The 26,282-nt window shown below is 41.8% G+C and overlaps 1 protein-coding gene across 3 annotated transcripts in view; it reads left to right on the forward strand.

Annotated features, from left to right (window-relative positions):
- The window catches only part of ABHD2 (abhydrolase domain containing 2, acylglycerol lipase), a 41,265-nt gene extending 15,716 nt beyond the window's left edge, over window positions 1-25,549 (forward strand). For all 3 annotated transcript variants that reach the window (XM_032994271.2, XM_032994270.2, XM_032994272.2), the window contains exons 4-11: window positions 6,362-6,537; window positions 8,099-8,266; window positions 9,961-10,144; window positions 13,780-13,872; window positions 15,579-15,689; window positions 16,949-17,018; window positions 17,872-17,956; window positions 18,986-25,549. In XM_032994271.2, coding sequence (XP_032850162.1) covers window positions 6,362-6,537; window positions 8,099-8,266; window positions 9,961-10,144; window positions 13,780-13,872; window positions 15,579-15,689; window positions 16,949-17,018; window positions 17,872-17,956; window positions 18,986-19,182 — 1,084 coding nt within the window. In that variant the 3' untranslated portion in view covers window positions 19,183-25,549. The remainder of the gene's footprint in view (window positions 1-6,361; window positions 6,538-8,098; window positions 8,267-9,960; window positions 10,145-13,779; window positions 13,873-15,578; window positions 15,690-16,948; window positions 17,019-17,871; window positions 17,957-18,985) is intronic.
- Window positions 25,550-26,282: the final 733 nt, after the last annotated feature.

A 26,282-nucleotide genomic window follows, 5' to 3' on the forward strand; every position in this document is an offset into this window, starting at 1 on the left:
ATGTGCTGTAATAGTCATGCCCTGTTTTGACTAGAATACTACTTGTAATCACTGAAGGTTGAGGGGTGTGATGGGAACTTGACTAAATAAAAGCTGCCTAAATTGAGAAGGAGGTGGTTTAACCAAGGAGACCAGTCTGTACTTTTTAAATAGTACTGACTTCATACAGTTTCTGTGGGCAGCAAACACTTCTACTCCGCTTATGTTAGTTTCTTTTCAGAGGCTCAGGGAACATGGAAGCTTTGTAAGCTGCTTTAAATTTTTGCTGTTACGTATTTGCTGTGCCTTCATTGTGTTGAACAGTCTAGCTGAGCTGATGCAGAAAAAGCTGCTTTCTACATATTTGGCGGGGAGAGGTTGAACCCTGCAGACTTTTAGATGATCTTTCTTGATTGGAATTCAAATTGCATTCCATAGCATCAAATAAGGGACAAGGTTCAAACAAGGTTTGATTTGCAAAGCATCCTTTATATATCTCTGAACTGCTCTGTTAAGGGGAAGAAAATAACTTGTCACCTGTTGTAATGCGGGTGGCAGTTTTCAGGGTGTCCCCTGATGTGGACAAGTTTTAGGCTCTGCTTTCTTGCCATCAGTATCTGGTGTACTACAGCACACCAGAGGTGATGTAAGAGTTAATGTTGGAAGTGTTAATCTCCTCAGATAAAATTAAGTAATGCTCCAGAAATAAGCCTGTTGCTGAACTTCCACTTCAGATCTTTGAGGACCTGAATGCTGATGCTTGCTAATAAAAATAGCACAGTTTTTATGTACTTTGTGTGAGCTGCTTATACAGCTGCTGCTTTCCTAAATTCCTGCATACTGGGTGATGTACGTGCTCTAAAATTATAATCTGCTGCCTGAGAGCACTAAAACTTAATCTACAATCACGTGTTGGAAATGTTTTTAATAATAAAATGCTAGGAGAACATTCGTGAAACACGTTGCTCTTGGGCAGTGTTGTGGACAGCCACCTATCAAGATGTGGGACTGTGCTGCACAGCTGAAACACAGCAGTCAGAGCTAAAACATTAGCATTTGGGAGTAGATTTCTGTGACTAGCTGTGAATTTACTTAGCCAGTTAAGACTGAACTCTGTACTTTTGCCATATAAGTCAGCTTCCATAATAAGTAACTGGCATCCTCAGACCTGTTCTCCTGTCAGTCTTCTGTTACAAAATCCTGTTACTGGAAGTTATGGGATTTGCTACTGGAAGCCCTAACTGCCTCAAATATTTGTCTTTACTCAGAGTGCCTGATATTTATTGCAACTGACTAAATCAAAACAGGAAAATGAGTCAGCCTTTGTCTAGAGCAAACTGGGAAGCCATTTTTGTTTTACAGAAACTGCGATTTTTGTTTCCATTACAATGCAACTTTGCTTTCGGGTCTCCTATGTTATCAGTACTTGCTTGTCTTTGCTATTGTGTTACACGATCATCCTTGTGCAGGCAAGCATATAGCTCTTTGGCCAGAGGTCTTCCTGACTGCTGTTCACCACCCAGCTGGCTACTCGCTCCTGTCGACTGTAGACTGCGATTGCAGAACAGTGGACACGCTGCTTATAGACCCGGTGTCTGTGCCTGGAGTCTTGTACATCTGTGAGCAGCTTCACTGGAACAGGGAACACTGAGGAATACATAGTCGGTCATCTACTTACAGTGAAATTTGCTGTGCTGAGACAACCTCCACAGTACACTGCTTTTCAAAACCTCTTTGGTTTATAGCAAGCATTACAGAGAAAATGAAGTCTGTCATGTCTTTGAACACTTTAATTGCTTCTACTTAATATCAGTTCCAGAGGGAAGCCACCTGCTTTTATTAGTGAGGGACCTGTGTTTGGAAGACATGGTTAAATTTAGCAGTAGTGATAGTTTTAGCATAAAGTCTAAAGGGTGATGCTTGAACTCTCCTTAAACTGCATACTACTTAGTTGCTTAGTCTGCATCATGCCTAGCTTGTATTTCCACATGTCACAACCTGCTGAGCTTGTTTTGTTAAGGTAAGCCACGAGAAAAATACCCTGAGTACATGCTCTTCTGCCTCCAGGATGATAGTTTCAGAGGAGCATCTCTTTTCAGCTGTTTGCCATGAGGCATGTTGGCTTCACTGCAAAACAATTTGTGCTAGCTATTGCTGTCAGCACTGGATAGGTTTTTTTCATCAGGGTTGAATATGAAAATGTCTCTGGAACTGTTTTTCACATAATATGCTTAAATAAAACTTAGCTTCTCTGATATGCACTTTCAGAGGGTGAAGATTCTTGCACAATGCCTGGCAAGCTTTTTTCCCCTTGCCAGTGTGGTATAATGCACCTTCATGACTGAATAGTTCTTTCTGTGCTCTCCTCTTTGAATGATTTTAGTAAAAGCAAGCTGAAAGTCCACACAAATCCTGGATAAGATGTTTTGTCCTGCAGTCCTGTACAGTCTTGCACTATTATGCTCGGTACTTATTTTAGAAGTTCTTGTAGACTTCCTTGTCTTGTAAAAAGATGTAGATAGAAATAAGTTATAGGAAGACTTTCAAAACAGATTTCTCCATTGCCATAATGTGGAGCGTCAACAAATTCTGACAGACAGATTGTATGCCTGATTCTGCTATAGATTATAAGGATGCTTTGCAAAGTCAAACTTGACCCTCATCTGAGGATGACTTTTACTGGAATGCTATGATAGAGAGGCATCACTTTGTTACTGCCAGTGCTTTATAGCCTATATATACTGTCATGGGTTTTGTAGTAGGCTAGATTGGCAACTTGTCTTGGTAAATTAAAGTCTAATATTTTTAATAGCTGCTTGCTTTTGCATCAATCTGGTAAAATGAGTTTTAATCTCTTAGTTTTCCACAGTTTATTCAAGGTCTGTACAATCTGGGCAACTTTCCCTTTCCCTGTTGGAAGTCTTGTGATGTTCAGTTTCCTGTAGCCCAGATACTTAAGGGATTTTAGGATACCTGTATCGACACAAGCCCATTGCTTAAAGGCTGATGGGCAGTAGTAAAAGAAAAGTGAGAATCTGCTGCTCCATCACTTGCATATGTTTCAGGGCTTAAACTGCTTTATTTTTAAGTGCAAACTACAGAAGTATACTTAACATGGTTAAGTATGACTAAGTGGGAGTAACAAATCTCTGCATCAGAGTACTGTCCTATGCACATTACTCATGCTGGAACTTGACCTTTGAATATTTATCTAGAAGACTAGTTACATGCAGAGTGACTAACACTAACATCTTTGCTGCAGGCAGTGTGATGCTTAAACAACTGACTGGAGTTAACATAAAAGATAAGCTGAGCATTTTACTTGCTTGGTCCACAGGGTGCTTAGAAACACTAGTTTGTGCACTCTGAAGGGAGCAGGCGGTGAATGTATCATTGTCCATAGGGCTTTACACAGCTATAGGTTTGAGGGAAATGTGGAACCCGTAGGTATTGTTTGTCTATCACTATGGATGGAGACACAGGGATTCCTGCCTTGGTTTTAGTCTTTCCTTTAATGAAGAACATATCAATAAAACTGCATGTGCTGTTTGCACATGTAAAAGCAGCTTAAAGGTTTGCCTTTAACTTCCAGTCAGGTTATTTGAAGGCAGGTTTGGGGTTTTTTTCCCCACCAAAAAACAGCTGTGACTGGAGGAGGCAGGCTGTGGTAAGTAGTACACTCTTGGTAAGCAGTATGCTTGAAGTCCATTTGTCTTCATTTAAGCTCTGGCAGTAGTGGTGAGGCTTTGAAGACTTCTAATTTCCTCTCTAACAACATCCTGTGGTATGTGCTGCTGCAGCTGCTGCATTTATTCCACAGGATGACTAATTTATAGTTGGAAACTGAACTGCAGGTAAACATGAGGAAAGGATTGGTGCTTGCAGAGATCCTTGATTTTTATTATTTTCTCATCAAGGTGGTATCAGTAATTGGTCACAGCTGTATGACGTAGCTGCTGTAACTAGAGAAATTGTTTTCGTCTTAGCCCTATGGGGTGAGACTTTGGGTATTACCTGGGATAATCCTTGATTTGAGAAGCACTGTATAGATGCACAATCACAAAAAATGTTCCAATGCATGCATTTAACCTAAGATTAGAAACCGTGCAACAATGTTGACGTCCGAGTCTCTTCTGAAAGAGCTGCAAATTCTTATTATAGGTTGTATTTGACAGCTCTCCTCAAAAGCTCCTAGCAAAACCCATCTGCAAAAGACGTCTGTGAAAGCAGACAAAGCCAGTCAAGCATTGTTTATTGTGGGGTAGGTCTACTGACCCAAACTGGTTGTAATGTAAATAACTGGGGTGAAGCTAGCTTCTTTTTGTTGTGCAAGGAGAGCAGTGTCTCTTCCATCTGACATAATAGCTGCTGTTCAAAACCCTCTGCAGTGAGCTGTATGGGACTGGAGCAGAACCATCTGCAGTTCTTCCTGTGCAGCTTTGTTTACATTGACTGCACTATCCTGATGGATATCTACTTGGAATCGTAAGAATCTATCCACTACTTTCCATCTCTACCAGCAATTGCAGAGGTTGAGCTTGTACAGTCCCCATCATTGCTAGGAATCTCTGCATGGCTGGCATGCTGCACATTGTTCCTGGCAAGATCCACCTGCAGTGCCTATTGCCCAGTGCAGAGATGCTGGGCCGATAAAAGATAGCGCTATTAGCCTCACATAGATTCTCTGAAAAGCTTTATAGTTGAGTGATCAAATCAAAGATGCACTGAGGGCTAATTTACAAGGTTACAAGCATCATTTGGCAGCTTTTGCAGCCCTTATTGAAGTGGAATCTACTTCTGTGTGAATCTATTTTGGGTCTCCTTGGAAAGTGCACTCACAAAATGTGAATGAAACTGTGCCATGAACAGCTGTGTTGCTTTGTCTGTAAGAAGTCTCTTGTAGGTAAGGGAAGAGAGCAGGGAGAAAGAGCATACTGCTGCTCTTGTTAAACAAACCTAGATAGTTTTTATTTTTATAAGAAGTGTTTTTTTGAGGAGTGTGTAGGGGGAACAGGGAGTTGTGGCTATGACACATAAAAGCTGTCATGGGGAAGAAGGTCTAGCTGTGTGAGTAGGTAGTGTCAGAGCACAAAGGCAAGGTTTCCATCACAATTCTAGTGGCTCATAGGCTTACGTAGCAAATCTGAGCCCTGAGCTGCCTTGTCCTCTTTGAAGTAGGGGAAAAACATGATCTCTGTTTCATGTGGTGTCAAGAAGTCCAAGGGAATAATTGCAGGAAGTCCTAAAAAACATAACAAGGAGATTGTTGCTAATCGCAGGATCCAAGGTGCTATCAGTAGCTCTCAAGCTTCTTGATACCCTTCTCTGTGTAGCAGAGACCACAACTCCTTAATTGGAAGCATGTCCTCTGGGACTGCTCTTTTCCTAAACAATAAATCATTCATGCTTTCCTGTTGAGAGCTGATGTAACTGTCTTTTTCAAGGCATCAGCTCAGTCTCTCCTTTGCGGAGTGGCCAGGTGACTGCCCTACCACCACCGTGTGGACTACAATATATTTCCTGTTAAAACACTTGCAGCTTGCTTGTACTAAAAAAAACCTGGTAACTAAGCCTTGAATGCTTTCTAGCTAATAGCTGTTCGCCCCATGGTTTTTTTGGGTGCCAGTAAGCCAGGAAAAAAGAAGACAATCTGCGTTATCATCTAACTTTAATGTGCCCTTGACAAACAAACATAATTTGTAAACTCCCTCTTACGTTGAAAGGGTTTTCTTTTGCAGTGGAGTTTGTCCAGTTATGACAGGTCCTTTCAAAACTGTCCCTGCTTTACCTAACTCTGCTTGAGAGGTAAAATCACCCTGTACCATGTTCATCACTTAACTGAGAAAAGTAGTTCTGTGTAGCATTGTCCCAACCAGCAAGTCTTGGGACTTTTGGTCTTCTAGAACTTACTGTGAATCCTGTCGTTTCTCCTACTGTATGTACAGTCAGGTGTTTACACAAGTTCATGTGGCTCAACACATCAGGCTTCAGTGTTTAAATTAAAACAGATTTACAACACTGTACAGGTTTCGGAGGTCAGTTTGGTTGGCTAGCAACTTGCTTTCCCAATCTCACTGAGGCACAAGGCCTCTGTGTATTTGGTGAAAAGCATCTGTGCATGTAAAATTTCAATATAGAGGAGTGTCTGGTTTTCAGCTTTTGCCGCTATCAGTGCTGACTTCTCAGCTTTGAGAGTTTATCATTCTCTCCTCGTGTGTAAGGCTACAAAGATCAGTGCTGCCAGTTCAGTCATAGCAAAACCAATTTCATCCTTGTTACTATATTCGGTAGCAAGGGGGAGGTTTGTTATGGGAGCACTTACCTGTTCTCAAAGGCTCCTTAACACAACAATGGTAAGCAATTGTATTACTACTTCTTTCAGGTACATTCCACCCCTGATCTGGGGAAAGAGTGGACACATTCAGACTGCCCTTTATGGAAAAATGGGGAGAGTGAGATCACCTCATCCGTATGGACTTCGCAAGTACCTCACGATGCCAGATGGAGCAACAGCCACCTTTGATCTCTTTGAGCCGCAGTCTGAGCATTGCATTGGAGGTCAGTCAAACAGCTGCTGGCTGCATCTAGCTTCTAACCTTGATTCTGTGCTCTGGGGGATGGATGAGGACACTGCTACTTGATTTATCATAAAAGAAAGATATTAATTCTGATGATGGAAAGGGTCTGCTAAGAATGCTAACCAATGTGTGGAGGTTATGAGGCCATTGTGCTGTATACCTATATCTCAGACAGCAGGAGAAACCCCAACAGACTAATTTGTTGTTTGTGTCAAGAGATGGGGAGTTAAGGGTCAGAAGAAATGTTCCATAAACTGTGCCTCAGGTGAGAGGCTGGAAAAGAGAAACTGGTGGTGAGTCTTGTTTGGAGTGCCCTTTGCCTGTTAAGCTGTGGGATCACAGAACAGAGGGTGGCTGCAGGGGGTTCTTCAGAGCCTCGTGTGTATGGAAAAGAAACTACACTATCTCCCCTTTAGAAACAGATTCTTGGTAGTCTTTACTAACAATAGGTGTTTCAAGATCTATATGGAAACAAACTCTGTGTACGTAGGGTATGAAGGAGTCCAGACATGGAGAACTCCATGAAAAAGTAGAAAATCGTGTGATTCCTTACACTATGTATTTATATTCAGAGCGAACGTCAGCTTTCAAGCTCTCACTGTTCCTACTAGTAATAGCAATACTTAGAACTGAGTGACTGTGACTTGACTTCATAAGTATAGTTTACCCCTGAAGTAGCTGACTTCGTTGTAAGCCTGTGACTCCCATTTGGCCTTAAGAAAAAGCAGAGTTCTTAACTGTCAGTGTTGAGATCCTCGTGATATAATGCTGAACTAGAACAGTTACTGTTATCTTTATCACTGAAGAGAATGAGCAGTGCTTTCCTAATGAGGCAAAAACTCAGTGGCTAGAGCTGCTAATGCTGGAGTTTTGCACCTGAAGAGTCTGATAGCTAAGCTGAAGTGCATATGTTAACACTGAATATCATTTACTGTACTTATTTGAATTACAATTACTTTCTTAGTTGATGAAATAATTTCTTGTTAAACTAGTGAATGGTGTCAGCAGGTCAACTATCATTAGATTAGCCACAGAGCAGATGATGGCTAATGTCAGCTGATCAAAATGTCTATGCTTAGAAAAGCTTCATTTTGAAGATCTGTGTTACACCCAACTCTGGAAAGGAAATAAGGGAAAAATAACTTGGTCTTCTTGGTGCATGAAGGAGCAGTGGACTCCAGAGCTTCTACACACTTAGCAGTCACAACAGGTTGTCAGAAGGCAGAACATGTGTAATGTCAAAAACATCCTTCAAAGGGAAGAATTTACTTTTGGTCTCTAGGCAGTGCCTGTAGAACTGTTTGGGCAGCTTTCCCTGAAGTTAGAAAACTGTTCATCTCCTGTAACATGAATTACTTTTTCACATCTGTAGCACTAGAGCTGCCTAGTCTCCTGTCCCATACTGGATTTTTGGCAGACTAGTAGGATTTTTAGCTTGCTTCTGGTATATGGTTTCCCACGGATCTGAAATGGAAACCTTCTGAATCTCTTAATTTGCATGAAGTGACATTTACTTAACTTCTCTCTCTTTCTGTTCACAGAGGATGTCACGATGGTAATCTGCCCTGGGATTGCTAACCACAGTGAAAAGCAGTATATCCGCACTTTTGTTGACTATGCGCAAAAAAATGGGTACAGATGTGCTGTCCTGAATCACTTGGGAGCCTTACCAAACATTGAGCTCACTTCTCCACGAATGTTCACATACGGTAGGTACTTTATAGCAGCTGGGGACTTATTTTCAGACTTGTGGAATTTCTAGGGCTTGATCAGCCTTCTTCAGCATAACACAACTGCCATATCTGAATAAGGGTAATGATTTGGTATTGTTTCCTAGGAACTAAACTGAACTTACATGTGAGGAAGAGGGGGGACTAATACTGGGATTCACTTTTCCTTGTCTCTTCTCCCAGCTCTTACACATGTATCCTATTCAAGGAGGCAGTTTTCTTTCCAAAAAACTTTTTTGGGAAAAAAAAACCCCTCTTGTGGATACTAAGAGCCTGCTTAAATGATTTTAGAGATGTTGAAATGTCAGTTTAATGGAATGCAAAACAAACCTGGCTCTGAAGAATAAACACTACTTCTGAGGCTTTGTAATATGTAATGGGAGGAATTTGTACCAGCCTATCCAGAAAGTACATTTCTATGCTAGGAGGGACACATGAGGATTGGTCCCTGGATATAACACAAATGTAAAGGAACAGCAACAAATCCAGAGTATGACAGTAAAGCTACAGAAGCAGTAGTGCTTAACTGCCATGAATTTGGGCTTTCACCTTCAGTATGAGAAAATATTTCTTAACCTAGAAATTAAAAGGAATAAAGTATTTGGAGCTGTGTTAAGGCTGACTGCAGCTATTCTTAACTACCCTGCTAGTAACATGATCTTTGTAGAATGTGGCTGCCTTGCCTGTGGCCTGATCTGGTTGTTCCTGAGCTCTCACGTCCCTCTTAACGTACCTGTAGATATTTGCAGTAAAGTCAGGAGTCAATTGTGGGTTTAGCAGACTGGTGTTAAATTTTGTATGTTTATGCTGAACTGTATTAAATTTTGAATGTTTATGTTGAACGGCTGAATTGCCAGAATAAAAATATTGTGCTTTGAGATTCCAAATCTGCCAGGCAAATAGGCTGTAATGCTTTGTTGCGTGTTTTATAGTTATTAAATCTAATCTACAAACAATCTGAGAACCCCAGTACTGCCAGAAACTGGACCCCTCAGTGCCTGCAGCCTGTGGGATGCAAGTGGGTATTAGCTGAGAGCAGAACAGATCTGTATAGAGGCTCTTACCTCTTCTTTTGAAGAGGAGATACCCATATGTTTTCTAGGAAGCTGCAGTATCTTTACCTCTTCAGTGGCTAGCAGGGGCTAGCTGACTCTGCTTAAACCCTTCCCTCTGATTCCAGAGAGCACCTGCTTAGTCAGGCTCTGCAACAGTCCACTGAGAGCTCTGTTGTGACAAGCCAACTCTGCATTTCCATCCCCTCCCTGCATCAGCATGGATTTAAGGATCCATGGTAGCCTTGCTAAAAGCAAAGGGGCAAGCTGCTTTCCAGGCACTCCACTTAAGTTCAGAAGTGGCAAACCCCAGGAAGGTAACGTGCACTGTTCTTAGATAGTAATGTCAAGCCCAGAGTTGTCAGATTAGCTGTTGTCATGATTTTTAAGCAAGGTAATTTCATTTTACTTTGGCACCCTGTCAGAACTAATCATGAGCTAAGGTCCACGGGACTCATAAAAGATACATGAACGAATGTGTGAATCAGAGCTCTTAAAACATTATTGTTACTGAAAAGTCAAAGGATAAGAAGCTGAACTTAAAGCACACACACAACTGATGTGTGAAGTAAGAATCCAGGTATCTTGGAAGTTGATTCTTGACTTTGTTCTTATTTTTAGGCTGCACCTGGGAATTTGGTGCCATGGTTAATTACATCAAGAAGACGTACCCTCAGACCCAGCTAGTGGTTGTGGGCTTCAGCCTGGGTGGAAACATTGTGTGCAAATACGTGGGAGAGAGCCAGGCCAACCAGGAGCGAGTCCTCTGCTGTGTCAGTGTTTGCCAGGGGTACAGTGCACTGAGGTAGGTCTGGACTTCTTCATGCTGGTCTCTTCTGGTGGTGCAGGAGGAAGCAGATCTCTGGTAGGGTGCATGTGGAAGGGCAAGGTGAAGAGTGCTGTGTTTATTGTGCATTAAACTGGTCTGACAGACTGCAGCGGGTGGGATGCCACCTTCCTGAAGGAGCAGCCAAGGCTTTGTTGATCTGGCAGCAGAAATAAGCGTTCTCTCAACAATGCAAATAAGTTTTCTGTACCTGGCCAGATACATTCTGGTCTGTGCTTGTGAGCTCTCCTAACTCTGTCTTGTTGCTACAGCATCTTAAGAGGAGGCATTCCCCATGCACTCCTGGTGTAATTAACCAAGCAGGCTGGGTAGCATGACAAACTGCTGAGATGATGCCAGGTTTGCAATAGTTTACACTTTCTCATCACTCTGAGAAATATCCCTTGGTTCACAATAGTTTGTCTGACTCCGGTGTGCTGCTTCATCTGGCAGCTCTGACCTGGGGAGGCTTGAGAGAGACACACAGCTGTACACAGTCACTCCGTGCTCCTCTCTGTGTCACTGAAACAGCGCTGTGGGCTGATGAGGAGATGGAGAGGCACTTGCAACTATGTTATACCATTTAGAAGGTGGGGAGAAGAAGGTTTATAGCCAGAAAGTCTACCTAAAATGTTAATCTGTGGTTCCCCATCTGGAAGTCAAGGCTGTAGGATTTAAAGAGCTGTAATGGCTCCACCTAGTGCTGTAACACATTTACTGATGGAAGATCTGAGTACAGCACTGCTGCTTGAAAAGTGGTGGCTCAACTAATGTACAGTAACTTTCCATGTATGTATATGAAGATTAAAACATTATAACTGGCTAAGCTACTGCTTTCAGTTTTTACTGTCTGTACCTATGGACAACTACTAAGGTGTAGCTGACCTTACAGTAATTTAACTGCATTTTTGAGCCTGGAGACTATTTGAAAAGCAGAAGGGGCTGTTGAGGGTAGGGTATTTGGGTCAAAATCCTTTGGGCAGGTAAAAATGGTGAACCTGTGGCAGCCTGGTGAGGGGCTTGCCACGGAATTTGTCTTCCTAGCCTGTTCAGGGTAGCTGGAACTCTCTTGATACTGCTGATGCTCTGCCTGTACAGGGACAAGTTTGATATTCAGCAGTCTGAAGACACCTTTTATGAGTTAAGCTCTTAAAGGTGAAAGTAAGATGATTTTCTGGAAGCATTAAGATGTGACTAAAAGCTTGATATATACTTCAGTAATATTCCATCATACCTAATCCCTTTTGAGATCAGATGTGACTACTGCTAAAAGTGTATAACCTACAGCTAGGTCCCCATGAGTTCACAGTCTTAAAATCTGAACAGATGTTTTCAGGAACAGTTTTTCTGTTTTGTTTCAAATAAAATGTTCTTGTTTGTCTTGGGGTTCTGGCATGGAGCACAGAGCATGCTTCTGAAGCCAGCTCCTCAATGGCAGCCATCAGACAGGGTTGCAAGGATCACGTCTGGCTGTGGTGCACATGGTTCATCTTCTACAGTTACGCAATATTGTATTTCTCATCTCCAAAATGATGTTGCAAGGAATGCTGTTCGCTAAGCCAATTTCTGTAGCAATGTGTCTTGATGTGCTGGTAGAGTTAGCAAGGCAAGGACAACCTGTTTAAGGATATTCCACTTGGATAGTTGTGTGGAAAAATAACAGCTGCTTGTCTGAGTTTAATTCAAGTCTTCAGTGGGCTGTGTGGATTATTGAGCTCTTGTCTCCACCTGCTGGGTAAATGTCTACTAGCAAATCTCCAATCACAAAACATCTGCTATGCATTATTGGGCAATCAGCAGGAAGGCTTTTCAGATCTGGTGTCTCTCTACCTAATACTACTTCTACTTTAAAAGCTAATTAGCTGAAGAGCTAGGGGAAAGCAACATCAGTAAATATCTACTAAGCAAAAGACAGGATAGGAAGGGCCTTATGCCCTTGTTATAGAAGTGGGAGGGAAGGAGGTACAAAGCACCTCCAGGTGTAATGATTAAGCCTTAGCCTTCCTGGGCTTGATCTGGTAGGTTAAAATAGCTGGCCTCAGCCCTCTGGGCTACATGAAAGTGGATTACTGTGGTAGACATAACCAGTTAGTTTGCAATTCCATTTTCTTCATATATTATCTTGTACAGCCTTTATCCCCCAAATAACTTTAGGAAGTAAAGGAAAAAAGTGGTAGTAAGGTGAACCAAGGGTCTGAAATATGAAAGCCTTTCCAGAGTGTTAAGCATGAGTCCCATAGATGGGCATGATAAAGTAGCAGCAATACTAGGATCTGCCAGAAGAATGAGACTCTTAGTTTAATGAATTAACACAGAGTCTGGGGAATTTGTTCCCGAAGGCTAAATGGGGACACGTCTCCTTATTTCTTAATCTCTGCCTGCACAGGCTTGATTCTGCTTCTTGATCTTGCGGAATGCATCTTCACCATAGCTACAGGCTGTGGGGAGAGTCCTGAGTTCTGAAACCTGTGCAGTCTTCAAAATACCAGAAACTGCCTTTTTTCAGTGCTTGCAGCCCTTCATATTAGGAGCACTACTGTACACTACAGGAACTGCAAGGAAACATAGTAGCTTTAACTTCAAACATCTTGTAAAAACTTAATAGGTTTGCTTGGAAAATCTTTTGTGAAGAAATGTGCATCTTCCGATCTTCCTTCATTTCCCTGCCCTGGCATAAACATGGTAGGTATAGTCTGGCTAGACAAAAAGATAAGGAAGTGGGTGGGGTGTTTTTTTTTTTAAATCCATATTCCAGCATGAATTACTACAAGAAAACATAGCTTGCTTTTGCTCTGGTAGGGGATTTGTAGGTTGTGGCTTGGCAGGTTGTGCTAAATCTGCTGTAGTTCTCATTGTATGTTAATGTTTAAATGGTAGGAGTACTTCAGTAGCTGAAACTTCTCCCAGCGTTCTTAAGTTGCTCAGTAAATGATAGTGTGTTTCCTCAGTAACAGCAAACCTGCTAAGAGTAAAGCTATAACCTGGCCATGACCCTGCATAGCAAAGGAGTGCTGGTATCTGGCAGAGCTCACAGAAGTCTGGATGACTAATTCTGTTTTAACAACAGATAAGCTGTGAAGTGCTATTTTGCTTTGAGAATAGGTAAAGACTTCAACTCCAATGCCACTTGCTGCTGCAACTAGTATTTATTTCTACAGCTTCTGCCAATGAAGCTAAAACAATAATAGTGTCTGTACGTATTGGAAACATTCTGCATAAATTATTTCCTCGGCAGAGCTAATACATACAATAGACAACACTTTGTTCAGCAACAGGTTTTAGTCCTTTTCTTGGTAGTCCTATTAGGTAAATTACATCCAGTTTATGCAAAGGGACAATAAAATCTTGTCAGTGTTGCAGATCTTGACTTATGGCTCTTAAATGCTCTGATCAAAATAGTTAATTGCATTGTGCAAAACAAGACTGCAGATCAGTTTTCTGATACTGCCAAGCTTCATTGAAGTGGAAGTCATTTCCTGGAAAAGGTTAAGCTGTGGCAGGGAAGGCCTGGAGATTTGTTTATATGGCCTCTAGGCTAAAACAGTGTATTAATTTTATCTTTCAAGATCTCCATTAACAGCTTTGATTGTTCTGCTGTGTGTTTTTTTTTCTAGGGCACAGGAAACTTTCATGCAGTGGGATCAGTGTAGAAGATTTTATAATTTCCTCATGGCAGACAACATGAAGAAGATCATTCTCTCTCACAGGTACTTCAGTACATTGCTTACACTGATAGTATTGATTGGGTCAATTGCTATATTGGATTTGTTGTCTTATTACTTTAAAATAGGACTCCTGAAAGATTATGTACCAGTTCCTTGCTTGGTGTTCTTTAGATGAACCAACAGAGAAGGGGAGCCCAATCTCATTCATATACTGTAAAATTTGCAAGTAAACTTTGGTGATCTAGTTAGAAGAAAGCAGGCTTTGTGCTCTTTCTGCCTTCTGAGGAGGCTTGCTTAATGAATAAACAAAATGCGCACAGGAAAACATTTCAATTAGACTTCAAAGTGGAGTATTCTGCATCTGTTTCACTTCTAGCCAAAGAGTTCCCTATTCAAGGAGCCTCTTGTTCTGCCACCTACCTGAGGTAGGATTAATCTTCAAGATCTGCTGTATGAGGCTGATGCTTATCAAATAAGCAAATAGTCAAGCTGTAGCTCTGGCTTCTAGCTGTTCCTTTAGACAGAGCCATGTAGCCAGCAAAATACTTAGTGTTGCTCTTCCTGGAGTGCAAGTATAGATGTAGGATCCCTGTGCTGCTATTGTGATCTGTGGCTCTTGCATATCAAAGGAGTGTGTGTGTTAAACAGGTGACATGATCAATTTGTTTCTTCCATCAGAAGTTCTCTGGGTGGTACTTCCTAGAGCAATAACTGTGTAAGTACCTCATCTGTGTAGATTTGAAGTTGCCTGACTAATGAAAAGGAGAGGAATATCTAAGACCCGTTCCAGTTAAGAGCATGTATTGCTTGCAGACTTTTGGTTTATTGTTTATACTCCTGCGCAGTATGAAACACTTGTAGAAGGAATTAGGACAGCTGACATGTAGAATGATCCACATAATTCATTCCAGATTGACAAATATTTAGGCAACTTGACCAAATTTAACATGTGAAGTTAGGTAAGCCCCTGTTAAGAGGTACTTAAATTCATAACCCAGAAAAAAAACAGGGCTGGCTTGAAGGTGAATCTGTTAAGTAAACTTTCTTCCATAATCACTTGTGCTCTAAGGCAGCTCCCCCAAATCAAACCTAGCCTCCCTCCTGCTCTGCCCTGCAGCTGCCTCTGAAAGGGAGTAAAAACCCCCTTCCAACTTGTGGGCTTTTGTTCTGTTTGCTAGGGGAGCAGTTTGTTCTGGTAAAGAAACACACGCTCTCCTGAGAGCGATAACTAATTATGACAAGTGTCCATAGTAAATAGTTTTCTGCTAAGGTAATGCCCCAAGTAATTTCTGTGTGAGCTAACTTCATGTCTGTTCTGGGGAGACTTTAGGACCAGATGGTGAAGGAGATGCTGTGCCCAGGACTGCTAGTGCTCTTGCCTAAGCCACCCACAGATTTGGTTTGAAGCCAAAGGACCCTCCCTCCAACCCAGTCTCTGTTCTAAATACCCTTAGTGCTCTCTGTTCTGGAAAGATTCTTTTTAGAGGCCTCATGCAGTCTTTCAGTATAACAGGAAGACATTTTTTTTTTTTTTCCTATAAAGAGGCTGCTAGGGTCTCTCTTATGCCTTGTTGCAAAGGGAGGTGGACAAATAAGCTGTGCTTGTTCCCAAGAAAGCCTTGTGTACATATAGCCCACTTCCATTCTTATCTTGTCAGACTTTGTAAACTTAGTTGTCCTTGAACAGGTCGTGGCTTTGCTGCCCTTATTATGTTGTTTGGATGTTTTTCTTGATGTTACTCTTTCAGACAAGCTCTTTTTGGAGATAACATGAAGAAACCACAAAGCCTGTCAGATGCTGATCTGAGCAAACTCTATACAGCAACATCCCTTATGCAGATTGATGATAACGTTATGAGGTATGAAGGGTGATTCTCTGATCCTATGTAAATCTCTGAAAGTACCTTCTCTTTCAAGTGTTGCTCTTGCATGCCCCTTGCTGTGCTTGTAGCAATCTGCTGAAATACAGTGCTGACAACCTCAGAAATTCTTCCTTGCCTTCACACTGAATAAAACTTATCCCCAAAAAAAACCTTACTGTTGACAGTCACAGCTTCTGTAGAATCATCCAGGAGGCATTTATTTATCAGTAAATCTGAACCTGCATTCTTCAATAATGTAGGAAGAGGGCAGCTCTGCTGCAAGCTATCACAAAAAAACAGTGCAGGATATGGAGAGCAGCTCAGAACTGCTCATGAATGTCCTTAGGCCTGCTTGAATTTTGAAAAAAATCTCCTCCCCAAAAACCACTACTGCTTTCTCAATAAATATTAGAGTTGGCTGAGATAATACAACCTTTTTTACTTGTCATATTAACACCTAAATTAAGCGCTCTGCTTTATTAAGCAGATAGCCTGTTACTACCCATGTCCTTGAAAACAATATAGCACTTCCTTCAGTGGCAGTGTTCATACCATGGCATGTTCTGTATTGGGCATTTATACCTTTCCAAAATTAAGCTGTAAACTGTCACCTATACAGCTATAATACTATTGGCAGACTGGAGTATTGCTGGCTGCTTTTAAAAGCCATTCCTAGGGAAATATCACTACTCATCCCTCATCCCTGAGGCCTTTCTAATTTGGGCCAACAGCTATGTTGTCTCTTATGTGGGGAAAAAAAAAAAGGCACTTGAGTATAGGTTTACTGAATTCTTGGTTTGGGATGGAATGCTAAGGATTTTGCAAAGAATTGGAACCATGGTGAATTCTGGGTGGCTTATAGACTGGCCCTTTTGTCCAGTATGTTTGAGGTTCATAAACTGTGGTGGTTTTGTATTTGAAAAGGCTTTCAGATAAAGATGAACAAGATCATAACTTTTTTTCTTTCTTCCATATGTACTTAAGTGAAGTGGGATACTTTAAAAGAAATGCCCTGAAGGCTGCTAGACTTCAACTTGCATGTTTAACTTGCCCATGCTATCACAGTGTTTGAGTAAGCACAGAAAGCATAGAGGCATATGCTGCCAGAAGTGAGTTTTGCAGGAAAAAAAAAAAAAGGCATTGTCCATGAAAATTGAGGCATCATTCCTGTCTCTGCATGTATGCCCTCACGTGAAAGTAAGTGTCGCATGGGTACTAGAAGCAGATGATTGCAATGACAATCTTCTCTATTTCAGGAAGTTCCATGGCTACAGTTCCCTGAAGGAATACTATGAAGAAGAAAGCTGCCTACATTACTTGCACAGGGTAAGCTCCTGCAATAGAGACCGCTCTTGTACCTTCATTTTCCTACAAGAGAAAAAAATGCACTGTGGTTTCTGTTGTTGATACCTAGACCCATCTGTCTTAGCTGGGATTTTCAGTAATAATCAGACACAGTATATTGGACTGGGATTTCAGTTCGTGCTACCTCTAATACTGGGGCTAAATTCTCTGAGCTCTTAAGAGCTTATAACTGACAGGTAGTAGCACCCAAGTGATCTAGCTAAAGCCAGGCATTCAGCTGAACTGGTCTGAGTGTATGAGATTAAGGTGGGAAATGTGTGGTGGCACAGATCCTGCAGGAAGAAAGATTTAGTAGATATTGTGGAAAAGACTTGGGATGCTATTTTGCAGGCAGATGCTTAGCAGACCAAAGCTTTGCAGAAGTGAAACTGGAAGATTAATTCCTCCTTGATCTGCTGAGCCAGAGGATGGAGACATTCCAAGGGAGTTTCCTGGACTTTAACCAAGGTGTCCATAACAGAGCTGGCACTAGCTGCCTGATGTGCAAAGCAATACAGAGCAAAAAAAAAAGGGTGTACCTGTCTGAATTTTGAGAATGGGAAAGATCTGTGACTTGATCTGTATTTGCTCTGGTGCACCTCTGCCCCTTTCATACGATTGAGTTGAAAAAAATGCTGCGAAGTACTCCATTGATGAAAAGCCACCAGTCTCAAATTTCAACTGTTTCTGCTTTTCTGATGCTTCTGCAGTTGCAGGGCAATTCTGAAATAAGATGTCTTAAGTTAAGCTAAGATGCTTTTACAGTTGGTAGAGTGAAATTTCAATACCAACTCCTTACTGCTTTTTTCCTTTCCTGCCATCTTTCTTGATGCAGATCTATGTTCCTCTTCTGTTGGTTAATGCTGCTGATGACCCTCTTGTGCATGAGAGTCTTCTATCAATTCCAAGAGCTCTTTCAGGTATGTTGAAGCAGTCTCCTCCAGCTGTGCATATTTGTGTACCTGCAGCTTCCTTATCACATAATGATACATGATTTCAAAGCAGCTTGACTTGCCTCCTTACATCTGTAATCCTGTGGGAAGTGTACTAAGCCTCTTTAAATCACCAGTTGCTAGAACTAATAAGGCTAACCTTGAGCAGGAAGAACTTGAGTCCTTTAAGGCACCATCTGCTGTTTTGGCTTGTGTTGATAGCCAGCGGGTTGCCAGCAGGTTACATTCAGGTTACATTCTTGAATGGAAAAACACTTCCTCATGTCTTCATTCCTCACTGGGATTTAGTAGAAAGGTGAGGAGTTATAGTGATAGCCTTGATCAAGCACAGATGAACAGCCCCCTTTGCTGATGAAGGGGGGGGGGTCATATGCATGGCTATATTATTTGGTACTGAACTAGGATCTCTCCCTTGAAAGGAGTACTGTGAGCTGTCTTCAGCCAAGAAAAATAAATCACCTTTAGAAGCTCAGAAGAGGGAGCTGCCTGCTGCTTCATCACACACATAGTGGGTGCACATGGATGGAAGCAGGGTTAATTGATCCACAGCTGCTTCCAAACAGAAGCAAGCACAGGGGTTTTCTCACTCTACATGGAACAAGGTGGCTGATATACTGTTAGCTTTAGTGCAGCTAGACAAGATGCTAACAGTCCTAGTTACAGTGTACATGAGTTAAAGATGTTCACTTGTTAAAGAGTGAGCATTCTTAAAGCAATATAGGTACTGCTATAAGGGCCCAATCAACAGCATTTCTTGGGCAACCTTCTTGTACTGGCTGGGATTGGTTCCTGCAGACTGTTCTGTGAAGCAATAAAGTTATGTGCCTTGGACTTCAACCATGGCCTTTGTCTGTGCATTTCTGCCTTCTATGCGTGGTTGCTCCTTTAGTTCAGTTGCTATACCAAGGATAAAGTTGACCAGCACAACTTAAGATGGTTTAATTCTCAGCTCCAAGATGGTAACCTTCTGAAACTTTGTGCCTCTTTGTTTTACAGAGAAACGGGAAAATGTCATGCATGTGCTGCCTCTTCATGGAGGCCACCTGGGATTTTTTGAGGGGTCTGTACTATTCCCGGAACCTCTTACCTGGATGGATAAGCTTGTGGTGCAGTATGCCAATGCCATCTGCCAGTGGGAGAAGACAAAGTCTCACTGCTCAGACACAGAGCAAGCTGTATCTGGCCAGGAATAATTGACCCAAAGACTGGATCACTTCGGTATATGTTCCCCCTTTGGGAACATCTTGTTCCCTCACCTGCTGCTTCAGGTTTCCATTCTCCTTGATATATCCTATGGCTGGGGTTTGATTGCAATGTTTTCTTCCAAAGTGGAGTTAAAGCAGAGGTTAATATCTGGTCAGAGCATCTTTGCATATATAGTCACGTGGGTTTGTAATTTACTGCTCTGCTTGAAGAATTAGGTTGCTTAGTGGCTTGTTACAGGGTTACTGAGCTAAAGACTGCTTGCTTTAATATAGCAGAAGCTTCAGATGTCAAAATCTCTTCACCTGCTGGTCAAACTTGATCTGCATTTTTTTAGGTGTAGATGACAGGGTAACTATGGCTCTGCTCTTCTCTGTCCCAGTGCTGGAAAAACCCTGTACCAAGCCACAAGCCAGTGAGTGGTTCGATCTGTAAGCCACTAAAATGTGGCTTGGAAAAACAAATGCTTGACTGCAAGTGGAGTTCCAGCCTTGCACCATCTCAAGGGAGCCTTTTACTTCCTAAGAATGCACTTACACAAGTCAATCAGTTTAAAAATACTTAACTTTTCCATGCTTCAGCTATCTTTGGATTGGGGTGTCTTTATGCTGGGACTCAAGGTAGAGAAAAGCTGCAGGCTTGTAATACCAGTTAATGTTTCTGTGTAAACATGTTCTCACACCAAGACTACATCATCTTTGCTTCTTTTTAAATGTAGCCATCTTTTTAGCACTGGATTACTTTTTTTTTTGTTGTTGACCCAGGGCTTTTTAAAGCTGCTTCTGACTTCCAAATGGAAACCCATCTTCAGGATCTTTGTGAGCTCAGTCTGTCTTTAAGAATATTTCATAGAGAATTATGCACTCTGTTAGGGATTAATTTGTTGGGGAGGAAGGTATCTATTTAGATTTGCTCCCTTTATGTACCCTTATGTCAATCATGAAAGTTCTTCCCCTTAGCTTTCAAAGCATCAAGTGGTTTTTCAAAGCATCAAATGATTTTGACACATGACTTGCCTTACAGTTGATGGAGAACAGGATGTCTCTAGCCCTGTGCAACTAAAATGATATCTTTGCATGGCTAACTACTTCCATATCTATGTGAATATTGTAGGATTACTGGCTCCAGTAAGACACTGGGCTCTTCTTCACTTGAATTCATTTTCCACACCCAGACATCCTCTTCTAGTTTTAATGCGCAAAGTGAAGTGTGAAAGCTGTTTGCAGGAAAGATGCCTACTTGCTTGTGCTTCTCCCTCAAGTGGCTGTTACAGTCTGTGCCAAGATGGTTATTAAAGACTCTAGTCTATCCCCTGGAAGGAAAGTTGTCCCATGACAATCTGGAGACTGGAACTTTGGTCAATCTTGCTTTACTGTTTGTTCTGTCAATATTGTAGTCTCTCATTAGTCCATCCTTAGGTCTTCTTTATTAGTGTCAGTGAAGTTCTTTTCCTGTCACACTTCACACATCAATTAGCACTTTATTGCTTCAGCCTTGGTCTGCATTCCAGACACTTTATGGTTTAAGGGTGAAACAAGCTGCAAGACTTCAGTCTGATAATATAGGGGAACAAGCCTTCTGGACTGACCTGTTCTTGAACTTCAGTAGGTTAGAGAGGTGGGATTTTCTTTTAATAAAGCAATAATTAACTATTGTAGCAAAGGTGCATTATCATATCAGGAAATTCTTTTCATTTGCCTTAGGCCAGATACCCTGGCCTGTTACAATGAACTGTGGATATCTGCACGTTCTCCTTGTTAGTAAATCCAGGTTTCCTTTTTTCTTCAAAGAAAAGATGTGACTAAGTAAAGCTATAGCAAGACTTGGCCATGCTTGTGGTTGTTCCTTAAGAACTATTTTAGGGCATCAGTTAGCAAGGATATTCTTAACTGATGGATATCTTGTCTCTGTGTTGTTATCCTCTTATTCATACTGCATCTGTATATCACTAGAATCTGTCATAAGAGACATTTCAGATTTTTGCTTAAGTAGCTGTTCATGTAATATTCATTGGATATGACTTAAATATCTTCAACAGAAGTGGAGCGTAAACAACACTTGTACACATCAAATAGATACAGTATAAATTTAGTTGTGTAGGGGGATATGGTTTTTATCTCCAGTGGGGTACAACTTTAGAAGTGTTTTGACTTTCATAGTATACTACAGCTGTAACTTACACAGGTCATGGCTGTCTGCCTTGAAACAAAACTGCCCATCCCATTCTTCATGTGTCCTTCCTCAATCCTGCTTTGCTGTGCTGAGTATCAACTTCAGACAGCTCTAGGGGAACAGAAGTTGTCTTTCGTTCCAACACCACTGTTGAGGTGAAGAGCCCATCATATGACCCAGCATGTGGATACCTATGAAAGCAAGGTCAGTGTGCATCTGACCTCTTTTGAGAACAAAATATCTGCCTTCCTTATCTCGAGAACATTATCAAAAGCATGTGTGCTCTGCCCACCTCCCCAAGTGGCTGAAGCTCTGTCTTCCTCCCCAGGACCCCAGGCTGGCATAATAGTTCAGTTGTTGACTGCCACAGAACACGAAAGCCAGGAGTGTGAGAACTGACTGGGTAATGTCTGGGAAGATTAATGCTGAGGCAAAGCAAGTGTTTTGCCTCTGCTTTTTGGCCAAGTCAAGCCAGTTCCTCTGAAAGCAGAGCTTCATCATGGGAAGCTTTTTCCTGGAAAAAATTTTCCTCCTTCCATTTTGTAAAGATCATTCTTGATGGACCAGGCTTTCAAACAGGGTTTTCTATTTCTTGAGGTGTGAGGGAAATTACCTTCTTGTCAAATCTACCTTAGTTTTAAACTGATTTTATTACAGTAGATGGCCAGTCAATCCGTGACCCATTTTTAAGCAAGTCTCCTAAAATGAGGTGAGCACCTGGGCAGTTCTTAAAGGAGCAGGAGCTGTAGCTTTGCCTAATTAAGTAGAAATTCTTTTTTTTTAAAGTTGCAATGTCTTCTCGAGGAATACTCCTTCCTGCCCCCAACCCAAGCCTTCATACTTCAGAAGTGCTGGTGCTGTGGACTTTCTGAAACTCTCAACTACAGAACCAGTATGGGTCTCTGTCTTGCTCTTTTGACCTGCTTTTGGACTTGAATCTACAGCTGTTCAAACCACTTGTGACTTGATAACTAATTCCTAGCCTCTTTGGGGAAAAAGAGCTTTTGTCACGGCTTGCTTGTGCAAGGTTTCTGGAGCTGAGGTTCAGCTTACTATACGTGTTGTGGGTGGAAGCAGTGAGGGATAAAAAAACCTATTCTCTCCATCTTGCCCAATTTGATGCTGCTTTCAAAGCCAGACTCATGGTGTCTGACTTACAGCAGTAACTTAAGGATCTTAGTGAAGTAGGAGAGGAGAAAGTTAAGCTGCTGCGCATGTTATCTACAGACCTTCAGAGAAAGGAATTGTGTATTAAATCTTGCTGCTGACAGTGACTGGCAACTGCTATTTAGTGCTAGTACCCCAAGATGCACGGGACTTTGTCCAATCCTCATCTGCAATACTCTTCTCTCCCAAAAATAAGGCAGTAGTAGTCTTGTGATAGGGGCAGCTGGTTTTCATTTGCCCAGTGAACAAAATGTTAAATGCAATCTGAATTTTTAAGTCTTGGAGGTGAAGGTGTCTTTTTTTCATCTCTTGTCAAGACACATGAGACTGTTGAAGTGTGTACTTGTAGATCCTTACAGTATAGTCTGATATTGCAGTTCAAGATTACAGTATGATGAATCTGTCATGTGCTCTGTTTCATTTCAAACTGGGATTAGAAAAAGCATTAGCAGAGTTCTTCTCCAGGTAGTCTCATGTGGCATACACACCTCTTTCCTGTCACTGGATGTAAGTAGCATGTGAACATAAACCCCAAGGACACTCTCAATCAGAAAGCAAGTTGCAGATCTGTTACTCTTTGATGGTTAGGCTAGTCCAACCATCACCTTTGTCAGTGTCTGGAGAGATCTGAAGACTGTAGGTGAGCAGCTGGGACTTGCTCTTACTGAACCCAAGGAACCTGCAGCTACATCAGATCTGCCAGAATTTTTAATGGTCCCTTGGTTAGCTTCTAAATTGAAAGTCTTTTCAAGTGGGTCTGACAGTGTTGTAGTAGTACTGTAAAGACAGACACTTGAACTTCCCTGCAGTCTTTTTCCTGAGTGCTTTTCTGCAGTTCTTGTTTATGAAGATCTAGGTTACAAAGACAGGGCATTAAGCAAAGATGTTGGGAACTGCTAGCTCCAGTACTGAATTTAGCCAAGCTACCTGTGTCTCATCTGTCCTGGGTCTGTCACAAGTTCCTAGACCACTGCCCTCTGACACATGGTGCCTTGCCCTTTTTCTCTTCCTCCCTTGACATCAGTATATCTAGAGACTTCAGTAACAGCTCTGTCAGAACTTTTGGGGCTTTGCTTTTTAGTAAATGAATTTTCAGACACTAGGTAGTGGGACATCTCTGGCAACATACACTGTACGGGTGTGTGCTGCTTTAAAGGACCTTTGTGGGCAGCCAACAACTAGCTAGTCTATTTCAAAGCTTAACATAAAAATGTATATAAGCAGTAGATCATTTTCAGCTCTCTGCTCCTCTAGCAGTAATAATTGAGTCATAGAAGGAGGGTTTGCTTTGCTTAATGTATGACTTGTTACCTTACAATCCCAAAGTTCTTGTGTCTATTAATTTTCCAGCAGCATAGCTGGAGGTAGATTGCCTAAGTGACTACATCTCAAAAGAAAGAGCAGAATAGCAACTTGATGATTTAATTGCCAAACAGTTTAGTCAGCTGGACTGCTTCCAAGTTTTTCTAGAAATATTATGCCTGTCTGGCGCTTGGTGAAATTCTTCACAGCCTTTTTCCAGGAGACCAGAAAAGGCCCTGGCCTTGTGCTGCATTTATAAGTCGTTTGTTGTGAAGAGCATCTTGTTTCTGGCTTGAGTCATGTTCTGTGGGTCTCTTGGTTGGGTAGGTCCCGGAGCCACAGTGACTCAAAGCAGTGTCTCCTTCATGGCTTCTAGGTGAAAAGCAAACAGCCCTTCTTGGTGTGAGGACTTTCTGAGTTTTCTTCAAGCTTAGAATGCCTCAGAGCAACGCCAGCCCAAGAGAGGGATGCCTTGTAACTGGACCCCTTTTATCACCAGGAGTGTCTGTTATACTGGCCTGGACTTTCTCAGTTGTTGGGGGAGTTTGAGGATAAGTGACACCAATGAGTCAAAGCAGTTCCCAGCTTTCCATGCTGTGGAGGAACGGTTTCTAGGGTTATCCTGAACCGTTGCATTCTGAACAGCTGTATTCTTGGTTTTGCTGGTTAATCAATGGACACAAACACTGCAATCCGGGGCAGCATTTACCAGGTTGGATCTGCTAGTATTGAACAGCTTTTTTCAAGTCTATCTGATAACACTCTCCAAAAGTTCCAGCCCCTCATCACTTGTGGATAAAACTTTTCTTTCCTTCTCACCCAATGGCCTTGCCTAACCCAGGTAGTTTTAATGCCAGTAAGTAGCCCGATCCCCCAAGGTGGCTCTACACAAAGCCTTTTTGTTTCTGTCTGAATGATAAGCTCGCATTGTTTCTCTCTGGTCACGCAAGAGCTTTGATTAGATACAGAACTTTCTTCTAGGATCTCTACTGTAGCTCTATTGGGATGTTGACCCTTCTTATGGATCCTGACAACTGGGAAGTCTTAAAATAAAAAATCCAAACAAAATCTGCTTGAGTTTAATGTAACTAAACCCTACTGCTTAGCCCAAGTCAGCAGCTTTCCGAAAGAGCGTGTTTCCTCATTGTGTTACTTGACAGCTTGACCATAATTCCCAGTTGACAGTTCACTAGACATTTTTCTTGAGAAAGCATAACCTCTTTCTCTGAAAATCCCAAGCTGAAGAGGTGTGTGGAAAGCTCAAGAGCAGACCTGTGCCCTTCTCGTTTTGCCCATGCAGCTGTTAGAACAGGCTAAGTGACTTCTAGTGTTCTTGGTGAGCAGTTTACCATGAAGATACTTTCAAATTGGCAAAATTATACTCTGGAACCACCTCTAAATACTGCCCTGGAAGAGCTTGTATACTGAGACACCCTCCCTGCTACCATGTTCTGAGTCAGATTCTCTGGAGCTGACAGCTGCAGGGGCGATGATTTGCAACTAGCAATGCAATTTTTCTATATCTGCTGATGTTTACCTTTAAAATTATATATATAAATATATATAAAACAATGTCTCTGATTTTTTTTCTTTCAATTTTTGTTCTTCTGTGTGGTGTAAAATGGAGGTCATTGTAAAACAAAATGTAATTTTGTTATCTTTGATTCAGTGGGATTTCTTTATTTAAAAATAAAGGACTTATTGAAGTCAGTGCTACCAGTTGTGATGGTGTGTGGTGTTACTGGGTGATGAAGTCTGTCACTCTTGACAGGTAAAGCAGCCATGCTTTCTTACTTCCTCTGCAGTGGGGAGAAGATCATCTGATGAAGATATATTGGTCCAGCAAGCTAATACCAATTTAAAATGCAACTGTCACACATATATGCAACTGGGTCTCAACATGTTCCCTCAGTTACAAGATTTGGATTATCTAAAGGTGGATCAAGAGCAGCCCTTTAGCCCCAGCCTTTACATGTGAATTAGTAATAGGTGTTAGTTTCTGTTAGCTAGTGCTGTCTAAAACAAGTCTGTCTTGGGGAAAAATCTGTCATATCCCTGTGGTATCCACCAAGGCAGGAGTTGGCTTTCTGCTCCCTCACTGCCAGACAGGACAGCTACTCCTGTTTCATGAACTCTGGTGTTGCCTCTTTCAGCATAGTTGTTGGCTATTCTAGTGGTAAATGCGAGGGCTCTAATTGTTTTAAGAAAGGTGAATGAACCCCTCTGAGGACTGCTCTGAGTGCTGCTCTAAGCCTTTCCTAGCTGCTTTTTGTCTTACGAACCAGAGAGGTCCTTGATGCCATTCTGGTGGAGAATAGAGGTGGCACCAGCTTAAAAAGCTGAATGCCTGTCCTGAAAATATTGAAGAGCAGATATTTTTGCCAGTGGGCAAGAGCCTGTTCTGCCAGTCCTGTGTCAGCCCCCAGGTTCTCCCAGGATTGTGAGGTTG

This window comes from Tyto alba, unplaced genomic scaffold (assembly GCF_018691265.1).
Source record: "Tyto alba isolate M040663 unplaced genomic scaffold, T.alba_DEE_v4.0 Super-Scaffold_41, whole genome shotgun sequence".
In the NCBI taxonomy this organism is placed as follows: domain Eukaryota; kingdom Metazoa; phylum Chordata; class Aves; order Strigiformes; family Tytonidae; genus Tyto; species Tyto alba.